This window comes from Anguilla anguilla, chromosome 9, assembly GCF_013347855.1.
Source record: "Anguilla anguilla isolate fAngAng1 chromosome 9, fAngAng1.pri, whole genome shotgun sequence".
Classification (NCBI taxonomy): Eukaryota; Metazoa; Chordata; class Actinopteri; order Anguilliformes; family Anguillidae; genus Anguilla; species Anguilla anguilla.
The window spans coordinates 51,543,389-51,569,140 of record NC_049209.1 but is presented as its reverse complement, the minus strand read 5'-3'; the positions used below and the strand labels follow the sequence as shown (position 1 = coordinate 51,569,140).

Below are 25,752 nucleotides of genomic sequence, written 5' to 3'. Positions count from 1 at the left end.
ACTTTTTTTCATTCATTTTTGATGTAATATATTTGTAGCCTATTTTTTTAAAACTGTCAGTAAGACAGTAATTTAGATTCAATTTTCAGTTTGAAAAATTTCTATGTACTTCAACCTAAGCAGAACAATGCAACGCTTTGAAATCAATCAAGGAATACATTAAAGTGTAGCTAATACTTACCAATAACCTTAGGCAAAGAGCACAGACCAAAAATGTCAATGTATCAATATATCTCATACAGAAGAACCCCTTTTCTAATGTGAAGAAACCAATGTCTTTCAATATTTCTCTTTCAGTAGATGGCCTTGAACTTGATCCCAGATCAGTTGTAAAGGACTATGGTGAGTCAAAGCCTTCACTGTCATTCTTATATCCTGTGGAGTTGACACAGAGCAATACACCAAGGGCGGAGGACACAAAAGAAATGCTCATGAGAATCGAATGCAACATGATGCAAGAATAGCCATTCATTTGTGTTCCTTGTTTTTTCTTTTTTTTTTTCTTTCTCCCCTCTCACCTCAAATAATTGGGATTATTTATTTGTTCATTTAGGGGACCAAGTAGCACAGGATTAGTTTGCTTTTTTTCCCCGCTCTCTCGTCAGACAACTGTGACCTGCTATTTATAAAAAAAGAGTTACTTTTCAAATGGTTATGTCAAAAAATGGCCATGGGGGGATTCAGTGAATTTGCAGCAGCCATAGCTTATCACAAAAATGCCAATAATTCCAAAGCCGTTACACCGAAGCCTATGAAACTTTGTATTTGCATTGACAGCAGGATCACCGCTCCAGCCTTAAAGGCTTAGCCCAAGTCAAACATGTAATGGGTTATAGAGGTACAATATGGAAAATTCACTACAAATCACTGCTGCACCAGAGAGGTCCCAAAGTAGATGCATAGGCGTCCAAGAACTGCAACCCTCAAGGGGGACACTCTGTACATACAGGCAAAAACCATGTAGGTTTAATGATAATACAATAAAAGCAATTTAATTGCAAGATAGATTATTGCGTAATTCAGGTATTTGCATAGAATTGCCAAATCCTGAACCATTTCCAATTCATTACAACGTACAGAGTTCGCATATTTGTGTAAAACCATTGTTACACATTTAGGATATTTTCATGGAATTATGTCCAATTACATTGCATAACGATCTAAAAATATACAATAAAGTTGGCAGATGCCTCATGAATAAATTTATCTGCTTTCTCAAACCTGCACATGACGTGCCCCCTTCCGGCTCATTCCGGCTTGTCCACAAAACTCAGCTTCTGTTCGACAGCAAATTTTGTGGACTGCAGTGGTTTGACGTTCACGTATATCAGAGGACGGAACGTGGTTTTCTGTGCTCTCCTACACCGAAAGTGAGAGTCAAACGTCCCAGTCAGTCGTTCACGATTGAAACGTTTATTCATTTATTTCTTACAGTGATGTGTATCTTCTTTCGCTTGTACAGCTTCTTAACGGATTCTCTGAATTCTTCCGTCTTCAGTGAGTAAATTATTGGATTCAGCATCGGTGGCAAGACGGTCGCCAGGCACATGTTCATAATCCTGATGTTCTGGTGAATGCTGGAGCCCAGTACGAAAGAGATGCATAAAGGAAAATAATACACACTCACCAAGATCAAATGAGCGCTGCAGGTTTTCATGGCTTTGAGGCGCTCGGATGCCGCAGCAATTTTCAATAATGCTCTGGCTATAGAAATGTATGTGCCTATGATAAACAGTAACGGAAACCATAGAAACACCACAGGATACGTCCAACGAATCACATTACTCGGAGTGTTGTCATTGCAAGCCAAATTGTATATGGGTCCGTAGTCGCAGAAAAAACTGTTCACCACAATGGATTTGCAGAATGACAGTCTGCTGAGAATAATTGTAGATATGAGAGTGGCAACTGATGGAAACATCCACGATATACTTACGATCAACAGCATTGATTTATTAGTCACGATCTCATTGTATCTCAGTGGGAAGCATATAGCAACACCTCTATCATAGGAAAGAATAGTGAGAGTGAGAGACTGCATCGCGTAAAAGACATAAATAAAATACAGGTTAGTCAGGCAGGCCTCGAAGGCTATTAGCTGTGATTTAAACAAGAAGGTGTCGATCAACTGAGGAATGAGTGTTGTGCTTCCACACAAGTCAGACACAGCCAAATTAAACACTGCAATGTATTTCGGACTGTGAAGACAGTGGTCGGTGTAAATCATAAGCATGACAAAAGTGTTCGCCAGTAGAGTCACAGCATAAACGAAGCACAAGAAGAAATAGTAGTATTTTGTGTGGGGAATACCAGCGAGACCACGTATGAAAAAGAACTCAGGACGCACAATAGTGGTGTTCAAAAAGGAGGTTGAATTCAGGGACCTCATTGCAGGTTTTTCTGCTACTCACTGTTTCTCACCTGTTGAAAAAAACAGTCTTTTAGGACCTGAAAAAAAAAAAAAATAGGTTCCTATTATCTGCGGTAATGAATACCTGAAACATGACAAAGTTAACTGCAGGAGGTTTGTCAAATATTTAGTTACAGAAAACTTCATTAGCTCAGATTTATGATTTAATTATTGTTGATTATGGAATTGATAGATGTTGTTTGCCCTTATGTCTGAAACTGAAAGACAAAAGATAGAATTCCACGACTTCACTCATTCACTCATTAATCTGTGACTGAAAAATATTTTATTAAATCTGCTTTCTCGTACTACCAGAGAAGCCTTTTATGACATCACAGAACACCAGGCATGTGTGTGTGTGGGCAGGGGGTGAGCACCTGCCCCTTTTATCCCATGTGCCCAATGTGCCACTTGATTAAAACAAAAACAAAAAAATTGATTTTTGTATTACTTTTGTTCCTGTCATTACTTTTTTTCATTCATTTTTGATGTAATATATTTGTAGCTTTTTTTTTTTTTAACTGTCAGTAAGACAGTAATTTAGATTCAACTTTCAGTTAGAAAAATTTTTATGTACTTCAACCTAAGCAGAACAATGCAACGCTTTGAAATCAATCAAGGAATACATTAAGGTGTAGCTAATACTTACCAATAACCTTAGGCAAAGAGCACAGACCAAAAATGCCAATGTATCAATATATCTCATACAGAAGAACCCCTTTTCTAATGTGAAGAAACCAATGTCTTTCAATATTTCTCTTTCAGTAGATGGCCTTGAACTTGATCCCAGATCAGTTGAAAAGGACTATGGTGAGTCAAAGCCTTCACTGTCATTCTTATATCCTGTGGAGTTGACACAGAGCAATACACCAAGGGCGGAGGACACAAAAGAAATGCTCATGAGAATCGAATGCAACATGATGCAAGAATAGCAATTCATTTGTGTTCCTTGTTTTTTCTTCTTCTTTTTTCTCCCCTCTCACCTCAAATAACTCTGAGCTGGTTTGTTCCGGAATCACCGAACTTGGCTTACCTGTTTCAACCTCTGAACTCTTGGATCGTTTAAATTGTGGCACAGACCGAATGCCTGGTAGTGCCTGGAGGAAACTTGACTCAGCGTTAGCGAAACATTATTTGCCCGATAACTTGGGTGCCATCTGAACGTGTCTCCTCAGCTGCTGGTCTCACTTTGAGCAAACTGTGCACCTGACCGTCCCTACAGCACGTGGACGTGCTCATACACCTCAACAAAAATGCGTAGGTATTGAGTTAGGTAATGGCATGTAGGCTGTGTTGTTCATGTTATGGCTATATGTTACAGCCTTCAGGAATTTCACTGCACTTCACTATACTTATGCCTTTACTTACTTTTCTTGTTCGCTGCACGTCCAGATGCCTACTTTACAAAGCAGCGAACTTGCAGCTATTTTGTTAAATGAATAGCCTGCCACTTGCCCTACTGAATATGAATAACACTGTTGAATTGATCGATGTGGTCTTCTTTTTATAAGACTGCTTTAGCGGCTACAAGTGTTATCAGAAAGACCAAAAAAGAAATAATAATAACTAAAGTGGTACATTTTCTTATTACAAAGTTATTTTATATTTCTATTAAAGTGGTATCATCACGCACTCCACTAACCCCTTTATGCAGATGCCACATCTTCCAAATCCTTGCCCATTTAGGGGGCACCTTATTTAAAGCTTTATAACTCCAGATGTGAGCATTGCAGAGGCTTGAAAAATGCCTTAAACATAATACTTTTATCATTTAGAATATTAACTTAGGTTAGTTTATATTCATAATTTAAGTAGAAATAAAGTGCCACAAATGCAATGATCTGGTCAAAAATGCAAAATGAAGTTGTTCTCCTTTAGTTTAATTAAGCCTCAGTGAGTGCTTGTACAGTATATTACCACATAGTGTTATGGTCAACTGCACAACATTGTACTGAAGCAACAATTCAAGCTGTTCTGCAGAGCTGTCAATTTTGTCATTTCACGTTCAACATGTGATAAACCATTGGAAAGCTTATACTGCCTTATGCTGAAAGCCTACTGGATAAAAGAGTTATAAATCAAGCCAGAACAAGCTGAAAAGAGTTATAATTGTGTAAACAGCAAGTGGGGTTTCTTGCCTGACCTATGTATATACCTACCTTGCTTTCTATTCATGTATTAATTTCCAAAACGGATTGTTCAAGACAATAAATGACCACTGAGTCTTGAAAGGCACACTTTTACATGTAAAACCAATGGTAAGATTGCAAATTTAGTCCATATTTAGTCGCAGATATTGTAGAATGACATGGTATGATTACACAAGAGTCCCTCTTGTTTTTTTCCCTATTCAGGGAGCAGCAATTTTGACCACTGTGTGATAAAATACGGTCGTAGTGAATGAATATTTTTATGAACTTCCAGACAGGCGCTATTGCCCAGTGTGTTATGCTTGTTGGGTATTGTTGCACATGAGACTGCAGGGAGGGGGTACTCATTAAACGGACGACCTACACGACAATGGTGGCATTTTAAAACTATATTTTACATAGGTGTCGTGTATTGTCTACTACTGAAGCTAGGACACAACGGTTGTTGTTCCCACACATACTGTAGTTTGGTTGAAGGAGCGCTGAATGTCTGAGTTGAGCTATCTCAGGATGCCAGCATCCCCCTGACCACCAGGCAGTTTGTGCAAAGGGGTTAAAATCAGCAGAAAACTTAAGTGTAGGATCCAAGGCGTCAATCAAGTAAATTTATAACTGTTTGGCTTTGCGGTTCTAGAACTTAGTGAATCATAACATTCTCTTACTCCTGATAGCCACGACTGGGGATCTTAACTCAGATTCGGGAGAGACACGTTCGTCTGCTGGTTTTCATTGTGATTCACACAATAGATCGATTCAACCGGTTGATTGCACAGATGAATCGCCTCACTTGGTTTTGTAGGTCTAAATCGGTTGCTGGTTTTAAGGTGGTAAAGAAAACCAGCAGGCCCTGCGGACGTCAAGAAACAGAAGTGAGCATCAAAGGCCTGAGGCCTTCACATCCTGAGGGTGCTACGCAGTCGAAAGTGTGCTTATACTGTTCCCACCATCATTTACAGTATTTAAGGCTGATAAACCGATATTCAAAAACAGTGCCTCAAACATGTTTTTTATATTAACCCCTTTTCATGAAAAAGCGTGGGGGAGTTGACCGATTGGGAAGATGTTGCAGCTACGTTGCTTACTGCTGCTCTGCATTCAGAGTCAGATTTATAATTCACTGAATCACTGAATCGGTGCAAATAATTATGCTTTGATAAACGGACTACTTGATTGGATAAAAAAAAAAAGTCAGTGATTGACAACGCAGTGTAGCTCCACCTCCAAAACAAGGTTCAGGAAACCTGTCCCATTACTTGTTTTAGGGGTCCTAGCACACACAAATGCACATTATTGTGTGTGCTAGGACTGACCAGAAGCAAGCACACATTACATTCATGCTCCCATGTATAGCCTACCCAAACTTTGGCCTTTGTTCATGTGGTTTGGAGATTGGACAGGCCAGAAAGGGCATTGAAGTGATTTAATAGGCTTGTCATGCTTCTCTACAAACAAAGAGAATTACATCACCCCACTGCCTCTGGGTACCAGTCTGACCGAGCATCATTTGTCTCAGGTGCTTGATCCTTAATTGAGCTGCTAATGAAGAGATGTTGACTCTTTTCTTTTCTAAAGACTCTTGAGGACTTTGACGAAGCGAAGCAGCCACATGCCCGTGAGAACGCTGTCATCCTCCAGCTCATTAGTCTAAACATGCGTTCAATGGATGAGGCAACAACACTGCATTTTTTATTTATTTAGATATATTTGCTTTAACCGACATCCTCATCTAGAGCAACTAACACAAGTTATATTTTTGCACATTATTAGTTCATACAGCTGAATATTTAGTGAAGCAATTCAGGTTCATTATTCTGCTCAGTGGCATAATGGCAGTGCCTCATCTGGGATTTGAACCAGCAGATCTATTGTCACCGCCCCCATTGCACCTTTAATTCAACTAATAATTAATAACGGCTCCCTGTTATTAATAACAGCCCCCTCGTGGAATACTCCCATTAAGCGGGATAGTGAGGGTGGAATCCTGCATTTGCATTACATTTGGGAATTAAACAGAAGCTCTTGTCCAGAGTCACATATCTATATACCTGTATACAGTATATATACAGGTTAAGGCAATGAGCTGAGCTGATGCCAAGTCATCAGAACCACACCTGATAGCAATAGTTGACCCTTTGAAGAGTGGACTGGGATTTGTTTTATTTTCGCTCGCTCCTCAAATAATTGTAATCTGGTAAGTCAGAGAATCACCCAAATTGGTTTACTTGTTGGGGCCTCTGAACTCTTGAATCGTTTAAATTATGGCACAGATTTAACACTTGGTGAAGCCGTAGTACACGTGACAAAATTTTGACGTTCACAACCCAAACCCCTATAGTTACAAATTTGGTGAAAAGGCCCCCTCTCCTCATGAGGAACAAATTTGCTACAAGGACCTACAGTTGCAGGAAAGAGTTTGTGAACCGTTTGGAATTACTGTTACCCTAGGGATCTTTATGATCTGCTTCAGCATTGCACGCTGCACTCTTGTTGTGATCTTTGCAGGATGTCCACTCCTAGGGAGAGGAGCAACAGTACTGAAGTTCCCCCATTTGTAGACAAGTTGTCTTATTGTAGATTGATGAACACCCAGGCCTTTAGAAATTATTTTGTAACCTTTTCCAGTTTTAGGAATCCCTACAATTCTTCTTCTAAGGTCCACTGAAAATTGTTTAATTCGGGTCATAGTTCACATGAACAGATATTTCTTGGGAAAAGAAGACTCTGTCAGTAATCAAACTTTGTGGGCCTTTTTTAGGGCATGGCACCTCCAACACACACCTCCAACATCATCGCATTGATTGGAAAATCTGACTTCAATTAGCTTTTGGAGAAGTCATTAGCACCCTGTGATGGACTAGAGACCTGCCCAGGGTGTATTCCTGCCTCTCAGCCAATGCACACTGGGATTGGCCCCAGCACCACCCATGACTCTGCCAAAGAAATGCAGGTATAGATAATGGATGGATGGATGGATGGATGGATGGATGGATGGATGGATGTCATTAGCCTAGAGGTTCACAGACTTTTTCCAGTGTAGACTGTGAATGTTTATATTATGCATTCAGCATTAACCAGGAAGGAGGAAGTACAATTATTTGTTTGTTATTAGTTTGGGCAGATTGTGGTAGTCTATTATTGTGACTAAGAAAAAGGTGAGACCACATTTAATGAGTAATTAATGCACTTATCCAGGTCATTCCAAAAGGTTCACAAACTCTTTCTTGTTGCTGTATATAGTTTGCCCTATTTGATGTTCTACTATTTTTTTTTTTTTTCCGGAAAAAACAGATTACTTTTGGTATTGTTCCTAACCTCAAAGACCTTCATAAAATTATTACTTTTTAAGTGGTTATGTCAAAAAATGGCCAAATGACGATCCAATGAATTTGCAATGGGTATATCTTAAAATCTATATTTCCAAATGCGAATAATTGCAAAACCATTTGACCTACACTTATGAACCTTGGTATTTCCATTGTCATAGCATCAACACTCCAGCCTTCAAGGTTTAATCAAAGTTAAGCACATGATGATGACATAGAGATACAATATACATGTTTATGTTTTCAAAAAATCACTAAAATGACTGCTGCATCAGACAGGCCCCAAAATTGATGGTATGGTCCGGCATCCCAGTTGGCATATGCACAGTTGCTGTCCACCATAATAGAGTCTCTGTGTTTGCCAGCTGTTGCTTACACTGCTTGGACCCTGGGAATTGCTGCTTGCAGCTATATTTATTTATTTATTGTATTTGTCTGGAGCCGATGGTCTGGTATTCTACTCGGACTGTGGCAGTGAAGACTGTGGCCAACAGCTCCACAGGGTGAGGTATTATTGGCCATAGTGTTGCACAGGGAGGAGGTGATTCACTCAGTGGTCAGGATGACTGTGTCTCAATGCTGAAGAGTGACCCCTGCTGGGCAATCAGGCACTCACAATCTGCTCTCTAAAAGCTGCAAATGATGTGTCTCCTTCCAGCTTACGTTTGCAAGTTCAAATTGTGGCCTGCAGTGTTAGAATAAAAAGTGGTTTGACAGTCACATATTTAGAGGAGACAACATCACCTTCTGCTGTCTCCTAAAACTAAAGCGAGAGTTCCAAGGATGGCTATGATTGGGCAATACACATGGCCATTCTAACAGGGGTAGACAGTAAGCTTCAAATCTGCTTGTTCTTAAAAATATCACTGTATTTCCATTCATTGGTATAAATTTGCTAATTGCTCTTACAGTTGATAGTTAGGTGGAGAATTTGGAAAAATGAACATGGTTAAACTTGCCAGTCATCATTTGTGATTAAAACATTTATTCATTTATTCCTTACAGCAATGTGCATCTTTCTTCTGTAAAACCTTTTAATGGATTCTGTGAATTCTTCTGTCTTCAGCGAGTAAATGATTGGATTCAGTATAGGCGGCAAGACCAACGCCAGAGACGTACTAAAGATCCTAACGTTTGGGTGAAGGCGGGAACCCATCGCAGCATTAATACATACAGGAAGATAAAATACACTCACCAAGATCAAATGGGAGGTGCAGGTTTTCATGGCCTTGAGTCGCTCCATTGCCACTGCAATTTTTAATAACGCTCTGGCTATACAAATGTAGGTGCCTATGATAAAAAGTACTGGCAACCAGAGAATCATAATAACATGTGTCCAACTCATTATTAAACTTGGGGTGTTGTCATTGCACGCCAACCAGGATGTGGGTGCATGATCACAGAAATAACTGTTTATCACAGTGGATTTGCAGAATGAGAGTCTGCTGATAAAAATCACAGCTATGACAACAGACAGTCCTGCAATAATCCATGTTACAGCTGTGATCACCAACATCGATTTATTAGTCACAATCTCATTGTATCTCAGTGGAAAGCATATAGCAACTAATCTATCAAATGATAGAATGGTGAGAGTGAAGGACTGCATAAAGAGAAACCAACAAACAAAAAACATGTTAGTCAAGCAGGCCTCGTAGGAGATTAACTGTGATTTAAACAGTAAGGTGTCAATCAATGGAGGAACAAGTGCAGTGCTCACACACAAATCGGACACAAGCAAATTAAACACTGCAATGTATTTTGGACTGTGAAGACAGTGGTCAGCGTAAATCACAAACATGACAAAAGTGTTTCCCAGTAGAGACAGAGTATAAACAAAGCACAAGAACACATAGTAGTATTTTGTGTGGGGAATACCAGTTAGGCCACTTATGAAAAAGAGGTTGGGACGCACAATAGTTGCGTTCAAAAAGAAGGTTGAATTCAGGCGGCTCATTGCAGGTTTGTTTGCTCCTCAGTTTCTCACCCGCTGAAAAACCAGTCCTTCAGGATCTGAAAATAAAAAAATAGGTTTATCTTCCATCATGAATTCCTCAAACACCACAAAGTTAACTGGGCCCGGCTTGTCAGAGTTTCTTGTTGAAGAAAACACCGAAGCTCAGATTCATAATTTTATTATGACTTATTATTGAATTAATGGATCTTGCGTACCTAAAACAAAAAAAAACAAAGGACAGAATTTCACGGCTTCCCTCAGCCCCTTAATCTGTGACTGAAAAGCATTTTATGAATCTCTGCGCGGCCCTGCAGAACGAAGAATAATCATGTTACACACTCATTCCATCTTTTGTGTTACTTTTGTATTTCAACACCTTTCAGTTTTAAAAGAAAAGGCTGGTAGTTTAATAGCAAAATAAAACCTGACAGTTGGAGATGCACTCAGAAAGTAAACCATAGAGAGCTTAATGATGAACAGTATCAGTAAGTTGTATGTATTCTAAAATATTTTTCTCATACTGTATTTTCTTTCAGAAATATTAAAGGTTTGAAAATATGTCAGGTCAAAGCATTTTGATGCAATATATTTTATTACTTTAAAAAAAATTTTTTGATTCAGACTTCAATTAGAATAGCTGCTATGCACTTCGTGTTAAGCTGAAAATTTCTGCCCTTTAAAATGAATGAATGAATGAATGAATGACTGAATAAGCACATTAAAGTTTGCTTAATACTTACCAATAACTCTAGGGAAATGTGCCCAGACCAAATGTGACATCAATGTATCTATCTCAAACATGGAAAAACTATTTTTCTATCACTAGTAAACCAGTGTCTTTCAATATTTCTCCCTTAGTAGATGTGTGGTCTTGAACCTGATGACCATATGGTAACTGTGGTGGGTCAAAGCGTTCAGTGTTGTTCTTATATCCTGTTGTGTTGACACGTCAGCGTAATACACCAAGGGAACAGGACACAAATGAAATGCTCATGTGAAATCAATACAACATGACATAATGATAGCGATTGATCGTGTGTTATTTGCATGCAATTTAAAATGATAAATTTATTTATTTATTTATTCATGTATTTACAGTGCCTTCGGTAAGTATTCAGACCCCTTCACTTTTTTCACATTTTATGACATTACAACCTTATTATAAAATGGATTAAATTAATTTTTATTCTCATCAGTCTACACGCAATACCCCATAATGACAAAGCGAAAACAGGTTTAGATATTTTAGCAAATTTATTAAAAATAAAAAACTGAAATATCACATTTACATAAGTATTCAGACCCTTTACTCAGTCTTTTGTTGGCTTACTTTGGCAGCAATTACAACCTCGGGTCTTCTTGGGTATGACGCTACAAGCTTGGTACACCTGTATTTCGGGTATTTCTCCCATTCTTCTCTGCAGATCCTCTCAAGCTCTGTCAGGTTGGTTGGGGAGAGTTGCTGCAAAGCTATCTTCAGGTCTCTCCGAAGATGTCTGATCGGGTTCAACTCCAGGCTCTGGCTGAGCCACTCAAGGACATTCACAGACTTGTCCTGAAGCCACTCCTGCGTTGTCTTGGCTGTGTGCTTTGGGTCGTTGTCCTGCTGGAAGGTGAACCTTCATCCCAGTCTGAGGTCCCCACAGCATGATGCTACCACCACCATGTTTCACCATAGTCATGGTATTGGCCAGGTGATAAGCAGTGGTTTCCACCAGACGTGACGCTTGGCATTGTGGCCAAAGAGTTCAATCTTTGTTTCATCAGACCAGATAATCTTGTTTCTAATGGTCTGAGAGTCCTTTAGGTGCCTTTAGGCATACTCCAAGTGGGCTGTCATGTGCCTTTTACTGAGCAGTGGCTTCCGTCTGGCCATTCTACCATAAAGGTCTGATTGGTGGAGTGCTGCAGAGATGTTGTCCATCTGGAAGGTTCTCCCATCTCCAGAGAAACTCTGGAGCTCTGTCAGAGTGGCCATTGGGTTCTTGGTCACCTCCCAGACTAAGGCCCTTCTACCCTGATTGCTCAGTTTGACCTGGCAGCCAGCTCTAGGAAGAGTCCAGGCAGTTCCAACCTTCTTCCATTTAAGAATGATGAAGGCCATTGTGTTCTTCGGGACATTCAGTGCTGCAGAACTTTTTTTTTTTAACCCTTCCCCAGATCTGTACCTCGACACAATCCTGTCTTGGAGGTCTACAGACAATTCCCTCGACTTCATGGCTTGGTGTTTGCTCTGACATGCACTGTCAACTGCGGGACCTTATATAGACAGGTTTGTGCCTTTCCAAATCATGTCCAATCAATTGAATTTACCACAGGTGGACTCCAATAAAGTTGTAGAAACCTCTCAAATATGATCAATGAAAACACGATGCGTCTGAGCACAATTTTGAGTGTCATAGCAAAGGGTCTGAATACTTATGTAAAAGTGATATTGCAGTTTTTTTATTTTTAATAAATTTGAAAAAATATCTAAAAACCTGTTTTCGCTTTGTCGTTATGGGGTATTGCGTGTAGATTGATGAGAATAAAGATGAATTTAATCAATTTTGTAATACGGCTGTAACGTAACAAAATGTGGAAAAAGTGAAGGGGTCTAAATACTTTCTGAAGGCACTGTATGTGTTTATATAGGGGTCCGACAATACAGAATTGGGATTCGTTTTTATTTACACTTTCTCCTCAAATAATTGTAAGCAGGTCCGAGAATCACCCAACTTGGTTTACTTGTTTGCATCTCTCTACTCTTGAATCGTTTAAATTATGGCACAGATGTAACACGCCGTAGTATATGTGACCAAATTTTCGACATTCACAAGCTAAACCCCTAAAGCAGTGGTTTCCAACACTGGTCCTGGTGAGCTACAGGGTCTTCTGGTTGCCATAGTGACTCTGCACTTCATGAATCAATTAGAGCAGCTGATTACATAGTTAACTCAACTCACCTGGTGTCTTGGGTCTCAATTGGGTGCTGATTTTAAGGTGAAAACAAAAACCAGCAGACCCTGTAGCTCTCCAGGAACAGGTGTTGGAGACCACTCCCCTATAGTGTCCCCCTCCCCATGAGGAACAAATTTGCTCCAAGGACCTATAGTTGCAAGAAAAGGTTTGTGAACCCTTTGAAATTACCTGGATACTTATACCCTATACTTATACTACACTAAAGCTGCAAATGATGTGTCTTCTTCCAGCTTATGTTTGCAAGCTGAAATTGTGGACTGCAGTGTTAAAATAAACAGTGGTCAGACATTTATATATTTAGAGGAGAGAACATCATCTTCTGCACTCTCCTACATGAAGCGAGAGTTTAAAAACTGCTTGTTTTTAAAAACTATCACTCTTTCCATTCATTGGTATACATTTGCTAAATGCTCTTACAGTTGACAGTTAGGTGAAGGATTTGGAAAAAATTAACATGGTTAAATTTGCCAGTGAGTCATTTGTGGATAAAACATTTATTCATTTATTCCTAACAGTGATGTGTATCTTCTTTTTTCTGTACAGCTTTTTAATGGATTCTGTGAATTCTTCTGTCTTCAGAGAGTAAACGATTGGATTCAGCATTGACGGCAAGATCGTCCCCAGGGACGTATTAATGATCCTGGCGTTCTGGTGCATGGTGGAGCCGATTGCTCCATAGGTGAGACATATTGGAAAATAATAAATACCCACCAAGATCAAATGAGAGGTGCAGGTTTTCAAGGCTTTAAGTCGCTCTGAGGCTGTTGCAATTTTCAATAACGCTCTAGCTATAGAGATGTAGGTGCATATGATAAAGAGTAATGGAAGCCAAAAAATCAGAGCAGGATGTGACCAACTAATGACATAATTTGGAGTGTTGTCATTGCATGCCAAACGAAATGTGGGTCCGTGATCACAGAAATAACTGTTTATCACAACGGATTTGCAGAATGACAGTGTGCTGATAAAAATCACAGCTATGAGAATGGCCAATCCTGCAATAATCCATGTTATAGCTGTGATCACCAACATCGATTTATTAGTCACAATCTCATTGTATCTCAGTGGAAAACATATAGCAACTAATCTATCATAAGACAGAACAGTGAGAGTGAAAGACTGCATAATGAGAAACAAAAAAACAAAAAACATATTACTCAAGCAGGCCTCGTAAGAGATTAACTGTGATTTGAACAGGAAGGTGTCAATCAATGGAGGAACGAGGGCTGTGCTTACACACAAGTCAGCCACAGCCAAATTAAACACTGCAATGTATTTCGGACTGTGAAGACAGTGGTCAGTGTAAATCATGAACATGATAAAAGCGTTTCCCAGTACAGACAGAGCATAAACAAAGCACAAGAACACATAGTAGTATTTTGAGTGGGGAAGACCAGAAAAACCACTTATGATAAAGAACTCAGGACGTACAATTGTGCTGTTTATAAAGACCGTTGAATTTAGGGGGCTCATCACAGGTTTGTTTGCTCCTCACTGTTTTTCAGCTCGAGAAAAACTAGTCCTTTAGGACCTGAAAATAAAAAAATAGGTTAACCTATGGTAATTAATTCCTGAAACACAACAAAGTTAACAATGTCTGATGTCTGTTTTGTCAAATACTTAGTCACAGTAACTATACAAGCTCAGATCTACTACTTAATTACTATTTATTATTGAATTAATGGATCTTGTGTGAAACATCAAGAAACATAATTCCAAGGCTTCATTCAACCAATTAGTCAGTGACTATTCTGTGAATTATTGTGTGTCATACTTTCAGTGAACACTTTTGTGACATCATAGAACACATAAGAATCATGTCACATTCTCATTCCATCCTTATGTCTTTGAAAGCAACAGCTAGCTTTACAGTTTAATTCTCCCGTATATACAACTCACATGGCAATATGTACCAGACAGCAAACTGAGAAAAGCAACATAGGACTGACATAGGAGCTCGGTTGCATTCCGTCTGTGAGAGTCAGTTACGACATAGCGGGGAAGCAGTTTACCCAGTGTCAATATGTATAGACTGGAATACTATAGTTAGGAAATTAATGCGTAACAGTTTTGTTCATCCAAAAGAAAACAAAAGAGCCTCACCCTGCATGCAGTGGGCTAGAGTCACGAATACACCCTGAACAGATGGCTAATCTTTTGCAGGGCACACACACCTTTCACTCACACTCTCGTACCTATGGGCAATTTAAGTCTCCAATTAGCCTAAGCTGCATGTCACTGGACTGTGGGAAGAAACTGGAGTACCTGGCAGAAACCCAAGCAGACTCGAGTCAAACATGACAGGCCCCAGGGGCCAGGATTCAAACCTGGGAGAGTGCTTTGAGTCATTATCGCCGCTCTGCCCGACTTTAGCTCTGTAACTTCTAACTTATTGTTCCATTTTGTTTTTGAAATATCTGTTAAACAGCATTTATTTGCCACCTGTAAGAGATCAGCTGCATCAATAAAGATGTTGAAGGTTTTATGAAATCTGCTTTCTCGTGCTTCCAGACAAGCCTTTTGTGACATCACAGAACACCAGGCATGTACGGGGGGAAGGGGGATTGGCTCCATGCCCGAGCACCTGTCACTTTTGCCCCAAGTGCCCAATCTAGTGCCCTGTGATTTGCTAAAAATGTGAATATTTGTATTACTATAGGTCTTGTCACTAATATTCATTCATTCATATCTGTACAGGACTGCTGGGTGGCCTTAATCAGTTTTACCTGGTTGAAGTGCCGTTTTCTCACTTCGAGCACCTGACACTCAAAGGACTCTGCAGCACAGCTCTGTAGTGCACATAACGATCAGGTTACATGCTCATTACGTCTTCTTCAGTTATGTTTGTAAAACTGTAGCCTTCAGTTGTATATGAAATAGCTGATGGTTGCATCGCAAATCAAACCTGCCCTTAGAAAGATAAAAACAAAGATCCTAATGATCAAGAAACAGTTTTTACCCTGAAATATTTCACATCTTACATTTTCTGTCAGATATTTGAAAAGTGAAAGGTATCACAAATATGTCAGGTCATAGTTATTTCTTTATAAGTATTTTTCTTAAAGACACTTTAGTTATTATTTTTTTTAAACACAGTTAAATCTTTTTGCATTCAGTTTTAAGTTAGAACACTTGCTATGCACTTCCAGCAAAGCAGAAAAAGCCAGCATTATGAAATAAATAAATGAAGGAACACATTAAGGTCTGCCCAATACTTACCAAGAACTTCAGACAAACATGCAGAAACCAAATATGTTGTCAATATAAGTACCTCTTGTATAGAGGAACTCTTTGTCTGTTGTTAGAAAGCCAGTGTCTTTCAATATTTCTCCCTTAGTAGATGCAGGTCCTTGACCTTGACGATGGGTCAGATGGAAATGACGGAGTCAAGTGTTCACCATCGTTCTTATATCCCAGAGTGCTGACACAGAGCAATACACCAAGGGAACAGAACACAAAAGGATGTATCCTGTGATATTAATGCAACATGACGTAACGATATTGATTGATTTCGCATTCCTTGTTTGGGATTTTTTATTTTTTATTTATTTGTTTGTTTGTTGATTTATTTAATTAGGAGGTCCAAGCACTGCACGATTAGAAGTATTTTCTATTTTTATCTCCCCTTTCTCCTCAGATAACTGTGAGCATGGGGCCCCCCTCCTCATGAATAATACATTTCCCTCAAGGCCCCATAAAGTCCACCATATTGGATCATCCACCATTTTGGATTTTTTGAAAAACTCTTAAAATGCTCCTCCTACAAAAAATGACTTATTTGTACAAAATTATGTATTTTGCCTAATATCTAATATGTTTACACAGGTATTGTTTTTCTAGTGGTTGCTAACAATTCCAAAACATAACTGGAAGTTATGAAACTTCACATTTTCATTGCTAGTCAGATCCACACACCAGCCTTAATGGTTTAGCCTAACCAGGTAGCAGCGCTATAGAGATCCAAATATGAAAAACATCATTTTTAATTCATTAAAAATCACAGCTGCATCAGACAGGTCACAAAGTTGATGACATTGTCCATCATCTCAGCTGGAAGATACATAGGCAAAGTTGGTGTCCACCATCATAGAGTCTCTGTTTTTGCCAACAGTTTCTTATGCTGATTGGACCCTGGGAATCGCTGCTTGCAGCAATATTTATTTATTGTATCTGTCTGGAGCCTCACTCAGACGAACAGGGCTGTGGCACGACTGTTAGTATTTCCGCTTTGTGTATGTATGTGCGAGCTTGAAACACTGTGCTGGCAAATGTGTCATAAGGATAACGTTAGCACAGAAAAAAATGGGGACACGTTCTGGCTGCTTTTTGAGTGCAGTAGATATAGTCTATTGCTGCCTTTACATCAATGTGGAACTGTCCCTGAATGTACTACTGGTCACCCCCATTCTATTAAAAGGATGCTTGATTTCACTGAGTATTCTCTATGTAAATGATTTTGTACAGCGTAGCTGCACTTGGCTCATGACATTTACATTTAACTCTGAAACTAGGCACTGCAGATTAAATATGAATCAAGGTTGAGCAATTTGATGGCCTATTTCTCACCTCAAATGTTTTCAGAAACATACTTCAGTGAACTGTTTAGGTGGAATATGAGAAACCATACTTCTCCAGTTTGAAAACATTGGGCAGAACCCAATCTGGCCAATCAGATGCCAGCAGTGTTCTGAGGTATTAAAAGGTAAACTGAAAAGTTTGTGGGTGGCAACAAATTTTCAGCTGGATGTCTTGACTGACATTTATATGACTTAGTAGTACCTACAAAGAGGTATTCTGACATCATAATTGGGTCAGGGCTAAAATGAAATGCAGAAAGAAAATTTCTAATGTTGAAGGGCAGTAAAAAAAAAACTATTCCACCAGGTTTTTATGTTAAATGATATTATTTCAAAAATGTTGAAATAAGGGCATAGATTAAAATATTTCATTATAAAGGAGGCAAACTAATACATTTAGAGCTAAATATAATGTGATCTAGAGTGTAATTACTTTTTAACTGTGGAAACTGAAGATACATTTGTCTGATGGTTTTCATTTTCATTAATCAATTAAAGCAGTTGATTGCACAGATGAATCACGTCAACTGGTTTCTTAGGTCTAAACTTGCTGCGATTTAAGGGAAAAAATAACCAACAGACCCTGCGGACATCTAGGAACAGAACTGAGGGTCAAAAGCCCGAGGAGATCACATCTGGAGGGTGCTACGCAGTCGACAGTGTACTCATACTATTCCCACCAACATCTGTTTAAGACTTACATACCGCTATTCAACGAGAGTGCCTCAAAAATGTTTTATATATTAAACCCTTTTCATGAAAAAGCCACTGTAACTGTTCTTACTGATGTCCAAATCTGCTTGTTGTTCATATCTGTCACTGTACTCCCTTTCATTGGATTAAATCTGTGAATTTCTCTTCCAGTTAAAAAAAGACACTGTCCAACTTGCCAGTTATTTGCGAATAAAACATTTATTTATTTTTTCCTTCCAGTGATGTGTATCTTTTTTCTTCTGTAAAACCTTTTAATGGATTCTGTGAATTCTTCTGTTTTCAGTGAGTAAATGATTGGATTCAGCATCGATGGCAAGACCGTCCCCAGAGATGTATTAATAATCCTGGCGTTCTGGTGAATTCTGGCACCCATTCCAAAGGTGATACATATAGGAAGATAAAACATACCCACTAATATCAAATGTGAGGTGCAGGTTTTCATGGCTTTGAGGCGCTCTGAGGCTGCTGCAATTTTTAATAATGCTCTGGCTATAGAAATATATGTGCCTGTGATAAAAAGAACTGGAAACCAGAGAATCATAACAGAATGAGTCCAACTAATCACATAATTTGGAGTGTTGTCATTGCACGCTAACCGGAATGTGGGTCCATAATCACAGAAATGACTGTTTATCACTATGGATTTGCAGAATGACAGTCTGCTGACAAAAACTACAGGTATGACATTAGCCTGTCCTGCAATAATCCATGTTATAGCTGTGATCAGCAACATTGATTTATTAGTCACAATCTCATTATATCTCAGTGGAAAGCATATGGCGACACATCTATCATAGGACATAACAGTAAGAGTGAAAGACTGCATAGTGAGAAATGCAAAAGAAAAGAACATATTAGTCAAGCAGGCCTCAAAGGAGATTAACTGTGATTTAAACAGGAAGGTGTCAATCAATGGAGGAACGAGGGCTGTGCTTACACACAAGTCAGACACAGCCAAATTAAACACCGCAATGTATTTCGGACTGTGAAGACAGTGGTCAGTGTAAATCATAAACATGACAAAAGTGTTTCCCAGTAAAGACAGAATGTAAACAAAGCACAAGAAGACATAGTAGTAGTTTGCGTGGGGAATACCGGCTAAACCACTTATGAAAAAGAACTCAGGATGCACAATAGTGGCGTTAATAAAGGAGGTTGAATTCAGGGGGCTCATCGCAGGTTTGCTTGCTCCTCACTGTTTCTCACCCCCTGAAAAACTAGTCCTTTAGGGCCTGAAAAAAAAAATTGTATTAACCGACTGTAATAAATTAAATATTTTAAAAAAATATATTTTATGAATCTCTGCACGGCCCTGCAGAACGCAGAATAATCAGGTTACACGCTCCTTCCATCTTTTGTGTTACTTTTGTAAGACTACACTGAAGGTTTAATTTCAAAACAAACCTGGAAGTTGGATATGCACGCAGAAAGAGTAAACTATAGAGAGCTTAATGATGAACAATATCGATAAATTGCATGCATACTGAAACATTAGACATCTTGCATTCTCTCTCAGAAAAGTAAAAAGGTAAAAATTTGACAGGTATGTCAGGTGAAAGATTCTTGATGCAATATATTTTGTTACCTTTTGAAAAGGCAATAAAATTATTTTAGATTCAATTTTCAAAAACTGCTATGTACTTCAAGCAAAACAGAAAAAGGCAGCTCTTTGAAATGATTAAATAAAGAAATACATTAAGGTCTGCCAAATACTTACCAATAAATGTAGGGAAACTTACACAAACTGTTCATCAATGTATATATCTTAAACATGGACAAAAAAAAGGATTGTTAGTAAGCCAGTGTCTTTCAATATTTCTCTTTTTAGAAGATGCATGGCCTTGAACTTGATCATAGATCAGTTGAAAAAGATTGTGGTGGGTCAAAGCGTTCACTGTTGTTCTTATATCTCGGAGTGTTGACACAGAGCAAGACACCAAGGGAACAGGACCCATAAGAAATGCTCATGGGAAATGAACGCAATGTGACGCAGTGAAAGGAATTGATTTTGTGTTCCTTGCTTGGGATTATTCATTTATTTAGGGGTCCAGGCACAACAGGATTAGGACTATGCCGAATATGGAGTTTCGCAGCGCCACCATTGTCGCTCTGGTTGTTCATTTAACACGCGCACCCCCTGCAGTCTCATCTACAACTACACCCCCCACCCATGACATAATGGACAATACTGTCTATCTCGGCACTCATAAAAATATTCTTTCACCACTAAAAAATCGTATTCCATCATAGCAACAAGATAAACCCGACAACAGCTCTAAGATATGCCAATACAGTATTGAAAACGCTGCTCACTGAATAACGAAATAAACGAGAAATAGTTTTTAAAAATGATACCATGTCATTCTACAGTCAATATCTGAATAAATATCCAACCTTACCGTTGGTTTTACGCATAGAGATGTCCCTTTTTAATTACTCATTAAATGTGGTCGGATCTCCATCACAATAATAGACAAACATGTCCTGATTAAGCCAATAACACACAATAAATTTCACTTTTCATGTTTTTATTGAACACATTGTCCAAACATTCATAGTTCAGGCTGAAAAAACGAACTATTGTACATACTAACTGGTAAGGCCTCTTTAGCAGCATTAACCACCAGCAAATGTTTCCTATAGCTGTCAATCCGACTTGGTTAGGAAAAAATTTAGACCATTCCTCCTTACAAAACTGCTTCATTTCATTGGTATTTCTTGGATTTCTTGCATGAACGGCCCTCTTCAGTTCATGCCACAACATCTCAATTGGGTTAAGGTCTGGACTTGGCCTCGGCCATTCCAAAACATGAATTTTCACATAAAGTTTGGTTACTGACAGAGTCTGCTCTTCTCAAGAAACACCAGTTCATGTGAACCATTCCCTGAACAAAACAATTTTCAGAGGACCTTAGGAGAATTGTAGAGATGCTTAAAGCTGGAAAAGGCTACAGAAGCATTTCTAAAGGTCTGGGGGTTCATCAATCTACAATTAGACAAGTTGTCTACAAATGGGGGAACTTCAGTACTGTTTCTCCTCTCCCTAGGAGTGGACATCTTGAAAAGATCACAGAAAGAGCGCAGCGTGCAATGCTGAAGCAGGTAAAAAAAGAACCCTAGGGTAACGGAAAAGAACCTGAAGAAATTGCTTGAAATTACTGAAGTCTCTGTTCATGTTTCCACTATAAGAAGAACACTAACTGAGAATGGTATTCATGGGAGGACACAATGGAGGAAACCACTGCTCTCCAAAATAACATTGCTGTCTCAAGATTGCAAAAGACCACATGGATGTTCTTCAACACTTCTGGAACAATGTTCTATGGACAGATGAGACAAAAGATGAACTTTTTGGCAGAAATGCACAACGCCATGTTTGGAGGGAAAAAGCACTGCTCACCAACACTAAAACCTCATCCCAAATGTGAAGCATGGTGGAGGAAACATCATGGTTCTGGGCTGCTTTGCTGCCTCGGGGCCAGAAAAGCTTGCAATCATTGAGGGAGCAAATCATCCAAATTGAATCAAGAAATCTTACAGAAGAATTATAGTGACTTACATGAAGATCCGAACACATTTAATGTGCAATTAATGTAGAAATCCAGGTAATTCCAAAGGGTTCACAATTTTTTACTTGCAACTGTAGGCCCTTGTGGCAAACTTGTTCCTTATAAGGTGAGGGGGCCTTTTCGGCAAGGTGACTGTATGGCAAACAGAGTGCAGGGGTTTGGCTTGTGAATGTTAAAAAGTTTGACACATGCACTACGGTGCCACCGAGTGTTCAATCTGTGCCATAATTTAAACGATTCAAGAGTTCAGAGACCCAAACAACTACACCAAGTTTGTTGATTCTCGAACTTACCAGCTTACAATAATTTGCATTGAATTTTTTTTTAAAGAATCCTAATCCTGTTGTGCTTGGACTCCTAAATAAATAAATAAATAAATAAATAAATAAATAAATAAATAAATAATTCCAAGCAAGGAACACATAAACAATCCCTATCATTGCGTCACATTGCGTTCATTTCCCATGAGCATTTCTTATGGGTCCTGTTCCCTTGGTGTCTTGCTCTGTGTCAACACTCCGAGATATAAAAACAACAGTGAACGCTTTGACTCACCACAATCTTTTCCAACTGATCTATGATCAAGTTCCAAGGCCACACATCTACTAAAAGCGAAATATTGAAATACACTGGCTTTCTAACAATAATTTTTTTTTTCCATGTTTAAGATATAAACATTGATGAAAGATTTAGCCTGTGCAAGTTTCCATAAAGTTATTGGTAAGTATTAGCCAGAGTAATTATTTCAGAGCTGCCTTTTTCTGCTTAGCTTCAAGTGCATAGCAATTATACTAATTGAAAACTGAACACAAAATAATTTTACTGCATTTTCAAAAAGTAAAAATATGTTGCATCGAAAATCTTTCACCTGATATATGTAAAATTTTTACCTTTTTATTTTCCCGAGAGAAAATGCAAAATGTCTAATGTTTCAGTATGCATGCAATTTATTGATATTGTTCATCATTGAGCTCTCTATGGTTTACTCTTTCTGAGTGCATCTCCTACTGTCAGGTTTTATGTTGCAATAAAACTACCTGGCTTTTCTTTTAAAATTGAAAGGTGTTGAAATACAAAAGAAACACAAAATATGGAATGAGTGTGTAACATGATTATTCTGCGTTCTGCAGGGCCGTGCAGAGATTCATAAAATGTTTTTCAGTCACAGATTAAGGGGCTGAGGGAAGCTATGAATACCTGTATTTCGCTTTTTTGTTTTAGGCACACAAGATCCATTAATTCAATAATAAGTCATAATAAAATAATAAATCTTAGCTTGTGTTTTCTTCGACAAAATATTTTGACAAGCCGAGCCCTGTGAACTTTGTATTGTTTGAGGATTTAATTACAAAAATTTAACCTATTTTTGTATTTTCAGGCCCTAAAGGACTGGTTTTTCAGGGGGTGAGAAACAGTGAGGAGCAAACAAACCTGCAATGAGGACCCTGAATTCGATCTTCATTCTGAACACAACGATTGTGCGTCCTGAGTTCTTTTTCATAAGTGGCCTAGCTGGTATTCCCCACACAAAATACTACTATTCGTTCTTGTGCTTTATTTACATTTTGTCTCTACTGGGAAACCCATTTGTCATGTTTATGATTTACAGTGACCACTGTCTTCACAGTCCAAAATGCATTGCAGTGTTTAATTTGGCTGTGACTGACTTGTGTGTAAGCACAGCAATCGTTCCTCAGGTGATTGACACCTTCCTGTTTAAATCACATTTAATCTCCTACGAGGCCTGCTTGACCAATATGTTTTTTGTTTATTGGTTTCTCACAATGCAGTCTTTCACTCTCACAGTTATGTCCTACGACAGATATGTTGCTATATGCTTCCCACTGAGATACAATGAGATTGTGACTAATAAATCAATGTTGCTGATCACAGCTATAACATGGATTATTGCAGGACAGGCTAATTTCATACCTGTAGTTTTTGTCAGCAGACTGTCATTCTGCAAATCCATTGTGATAAACAGTCATTTCTGTGATTATGGACCCACATTCCGGTTAGCGTGCAATGACAACACTCCAAATTATGTGATTGGTTGGACTCATTCTGTTATGATTCTCTGGTTTCCAGTTCTTTTTATCACAGGCACATATATTTCTATAGCCAGAGCATTATTAAAAATTGCAGCAGCCTCAGAGCGCCTCAAAGCCATGAAAACCTGCACTGCACATTTGATCTTGGTGGGTCTGTTTTATCTTCCTATATGTTTCACCTATGGATTAGGCTCCAGAATTCACCAGAACGCCAGGATTATTAACACATCTTTGGGGATGGTCTTGCCGTCGATACTGAATCCAATCATTTACTCGTTGAAGACAGAAGAATTCACAGAATCCATTAAAAGGTTATACAGAAGAAAAAAGACACACATCACTGGAAGGAAACAATTAATAAATGGTTGATTCACAAATAACTAGCTGGCAAGTTTGTGTCTTTTTTTTTTTTTACCTGTAAGAGCAATTCACAGATTTTATCCAATGAAAGGGAGTCCAGTGACATATATGAAAAACAAGCAGATTAGGCTGTGAATAAGTACAGTTGCTTTTTCATGAAAGAGGTTTAATATAGAAACATGTTTGAGGCAGTATTTTTAAATTGCAGTTTTTATGCCTTAAATGACTACACTTTTGACTGCTATGTGAACTGTTTCTAGATGTCCACAAGGGTCTGCTGATTTTTTCCACCTTAAAATCAAAAGCCAGTTTTGACCTAAGAAACCAGGTGTGGTGATGCATCTGTGCAATCAACTGCTTTAATTGATTTATTAAAGGAGTAACAATGTAAACCAGCAGACGAATGAATCTCTTCAGGGTGAGAGTTAAATAGAAGTTACACTCTAGATCATGTTTTCTTTAGCTCTAAATGTGTTTGTATGCCTATTTTATAATGAAACATTTTAATCCATGCCCTTATTTCAATATGATTGAAATAATATCATAAAATCAAAAACCTGGTAGAATAGTGTCTTTTTTTTACTGGCCTTTAAAGTTGGATATTTTCTTTTTGCATTACATTGCAGCCCCGCCTCAATCATGATGTAAGAATACCTCTTTGTACAGTTGAGGCCAAAGGTTTACATACAGCAAGGCTCAAGTTATTCAAACTTAGTTTTTCACAACTCCTCACATGTCATATTACAATTCATTTCTGTATTTTAAATGTATTGTTCCAATTGGAACACAACAAGAGTTACACATAATAATAATAATAACATATCCTAGCCTCAGACTTGCATATAATGTTCACTGTGTAAAATACAGGCCCCAGCCTGCACTTGTTGTATGTGCTTTTACTTACTGAGCCAGTCAGAAACCCTATGAACTTGAAGTTTTCATAGTACTAGCACATATATGATCACAGAATAGCCTGATGGTCATCTCTCATGTTCCTCTCATATTGCCTAGTTGAAGAGTAGGTTTTGTGGTTAGTTTAGTAATATTATTATGGGATGTTTAAGTAAATTCACGTCTCCCCATGTTAAGTCTATGAACAATTCATCGTCAGAATTTAGAATTTTGAGGTCTCATTGAAATTTAAGTTTGGATTTGAACTGATTCATGTTTGCACAAAAAAAGTCTTAATTTTTTAGGGGGTATCCAAAAAATAGTAATACCAAAAAAAAAAACAGTACATGGCAATTGCAGACCAACTGGTTTTGAAACAGCAGAGATAGCAAAGTTCAAAAACCTGTTTTATGGTGGAGAGCTGACCAACACAAACAAGTTTTAAAAATACATGAAAAATGGGCATGATATCAGACCCTTGCTGATTTGAGCAAATTATGCTTTGATGTGTGGACGACTTGGTTCAAAAAAGGCAGCGATTGCCTTTTTTGTGTAGCTCCGCCCAAAAACAAGGTTCTGGAAGCCTCCCCCATCACTAGTATTAGGAGCCCTAGCACACACAAACGTGCATTACTAAACACACAAACTACATGTACGCAAAAAAACACACATCCTATTCATGCTGTAGTGTAGCCTACCCAAACTTTAGGCTTATTCATGTGGTTTAGAGATTGGCTGGCCAGAAAGGGCATTGAAGCGATTTGTCATGCATCTCTACAAACAAAGACA

The 25,752-nt window shown here is 38.5% G+C and overlaps 5 protein-coding genes across 11 annotated transcripts; 1 reads left to right on the top strand and 4 right to left on the bottom strand.

Moving 5' to 3' along the window:
• Nucleotides 1-747: 747 nt before the first annotated feature.
• LOC118235102 (olfactory receptor 1F1-like) lies at nt 748-3,588 on the bottom strand. 4 transcript variants are annotated; one of them, XM_035432117.1, is made up of 4 exons: nt 3,060-3,588; nt 1,628-2,448; nt 1,222-1,359; nt 748-937 (listed from the first exon to the last, which is right to left on the bottom strand). In XM_035432117.1, the coding sequence occupies exons 2-4, from the start codon at nt 2,387-2,389 to the stop codon at nt 815-817; spliced, it is 1,023 nt and encodes a 340-aa protein (XP_035288008.1). In that variant the 5' UTR covers nt 2,390-2,448; nt 3,060-3,588; the 3' UTR covers nt 748-814. The 4 variants fall into 4 exon arrangements, 3 of the variants coding, with proteins under 3 accessions (XP_035288008.1, XP_035288009.1, XP_035288010.1); XM_035432118.1 differs by having other exon boundaries at nt 1,628-2,421; XM_035432119.1 differs by having other exon boundaries at nt 748-935; nt 1,628-3,588.
• A 5,260-nt stretch (nt 3,589-8,848) lies between these two features.
• LOC118236392 (olfactory receptor 51F2-like) lies at nt 8,849-10,725 on the bottom strand. Its single transcript, XM_035434727.1, has 2 exons — nt 10,581-10,725; nt 8,849-9,896 (listed from the first exon to the last, which is right to left on the bottom strand). The coding sequence occupies exon 2, from the start codon at nt 9,838-9,840 to the stop codon at nt 8,872-8,874; it is 969 nt and encodes a 322-aa protein (XP_035290618.1). The 5' UTR covers nt 9,841-9,896; nt 10,581-10,725; the 3' UTR covers nt 8,849-8,871.
• A 2,171-nt stretch (nt 10,726-12,896) lies between these two features.
• On the bottom strand, nt 12,897-16,208 carry LOC118236299 (olfactory receptor 1F1-like). 4 transcript variants are annotated; one of them, XM_035434546.1, is made up of 3 exons: nt 16,021-16,208; nt 15,528-15,711; nt 12,897-14,332 (listed from the first exon to the last, which is right to left on the bottom strand). In XM_035434546.1, the coding sequence occupies exon 3, from the start codon at nt 14,272-14,274 to the stop codon at nt 13,300-13,302; it is 975 nt and encodes a 324-aa protein (XP_035290437.1). In that variant the 5' UTR covers nt 14,275-14,332; nt 15,528-15,711; nt 16,021-16,208; the 3' UTR covers nt 12,897-13,299. The 4 variants fall into 4 exon arrangements, with proteins under 4 accessions (XP_035290437.1, XP_035290436.1, XP_035290438.1 ...); XM_035434545.1 differs by having other exon boundaries at nt 15,528-15,590; XM_035434547.1 differs by having other exon boundaries at nt 15,528-15,590; nt 16,073-16,201.
• A 2,086-nt stretch (nt 16,209-18,294) lies between these two features.
• Nucleotides 18,295-19,948, bottom strand: LOC118236578 (olfactory receptor 1F1-like). The gene is made up of 2 exons (XM_035435068.1): nt 19,810-19,948; nt 18,295-19,324 (listed from the first exon to the last, which is right to left on the bottom strand). The coding sequence occupies exon 2, from the start codon at nt 19,264-19,266 to the stop codon at nt 18,295-18,297; it is 972 nt and encodes a 323-aa protein (XP_035290959.1). The 5' UTR covers nt 19,267-19,324; nt 19,810-19,948.
• Nucleotides 19,949-22,235: 2,287 nt separating this feature from the next.
• On the top strand, nt 22,236-24,225 carry LOC118236461 (olfactory receptor 51F2-like). Its single transcript, XM_035434872.1, has 2 exons — nt 22,236-22,381; nt 23,040-24,225. Exon 2 carries the CDS (start codon nt 23,098-23,100, stop codon nt 24,079-24,081), a length of 984 nt encoding a protein of 327 aa, XP_035290763.1. The 5' UTR covers nt 22,236-22,381; nt 23,040-23,097; the 3' UTR covers nt 24,082-24,225.
• The last annotated feature ends 1,527 nt before the right edge of the window (nt 24,226-25,752 follow it).

What these genes read in the sequence shown, in the direction of transcription:
- LOC118236461 (XM_035434872.1), top strand. Translation starts at nt 23,098, where the DNA reads ATGAGGACCCTGAATTCGATCTTCATTCTGAACACAACGATTGTGCGT.
- LOC118236578 (XM_035435068.1), bottom strand. Translation starts at nt 19,266, where the DNA reads ATGAGCCCCCTGAATTCAACCTCCTTTATTAACGCCACTATTGTGCAT.
- LOC118236392 (XM_035434727.1), bottom strand. Translation starts at nt 9,840, where the DNA reads ATGAGCCGCCTGAATTCAACCTTCTTTTTGAACGCAACTATTGTGCGT.
- LOC118236299 (XM_035434546.1), bottom strand. Translation starts at nt 14,274, where the DNA reads ATGAGCCCCCTAAATTCAACGGTCTTTATAAACAGCACAATTGTACGT.
- LOC118235102 (XM_035432117.1), bottom strand. Translation starts at nt 2,389, where the DNA reads ATGAGGTCCCTGAATTCAACCTCCTTTTTGAACACCACTATTGTGCGT. An exon ending in GCAGCGCTCATTTGATCTTG is followed by an intron (nt 1,360 to 1,627) that starts GTGAGTGTGTAT and finishes CTTTCGGTGTAG; the next exon opens with GAGAGCACAGAAAACCACGT. An exon ending in AGGGGGCACGTCATGTGCAG is followed by an intron (nt 938 to 1,221) that starts GTTTGAGAAAGC and finishes CTGTATGTACAG; the next exon opens with AGTGTCCCCCTTGAGGGTTG.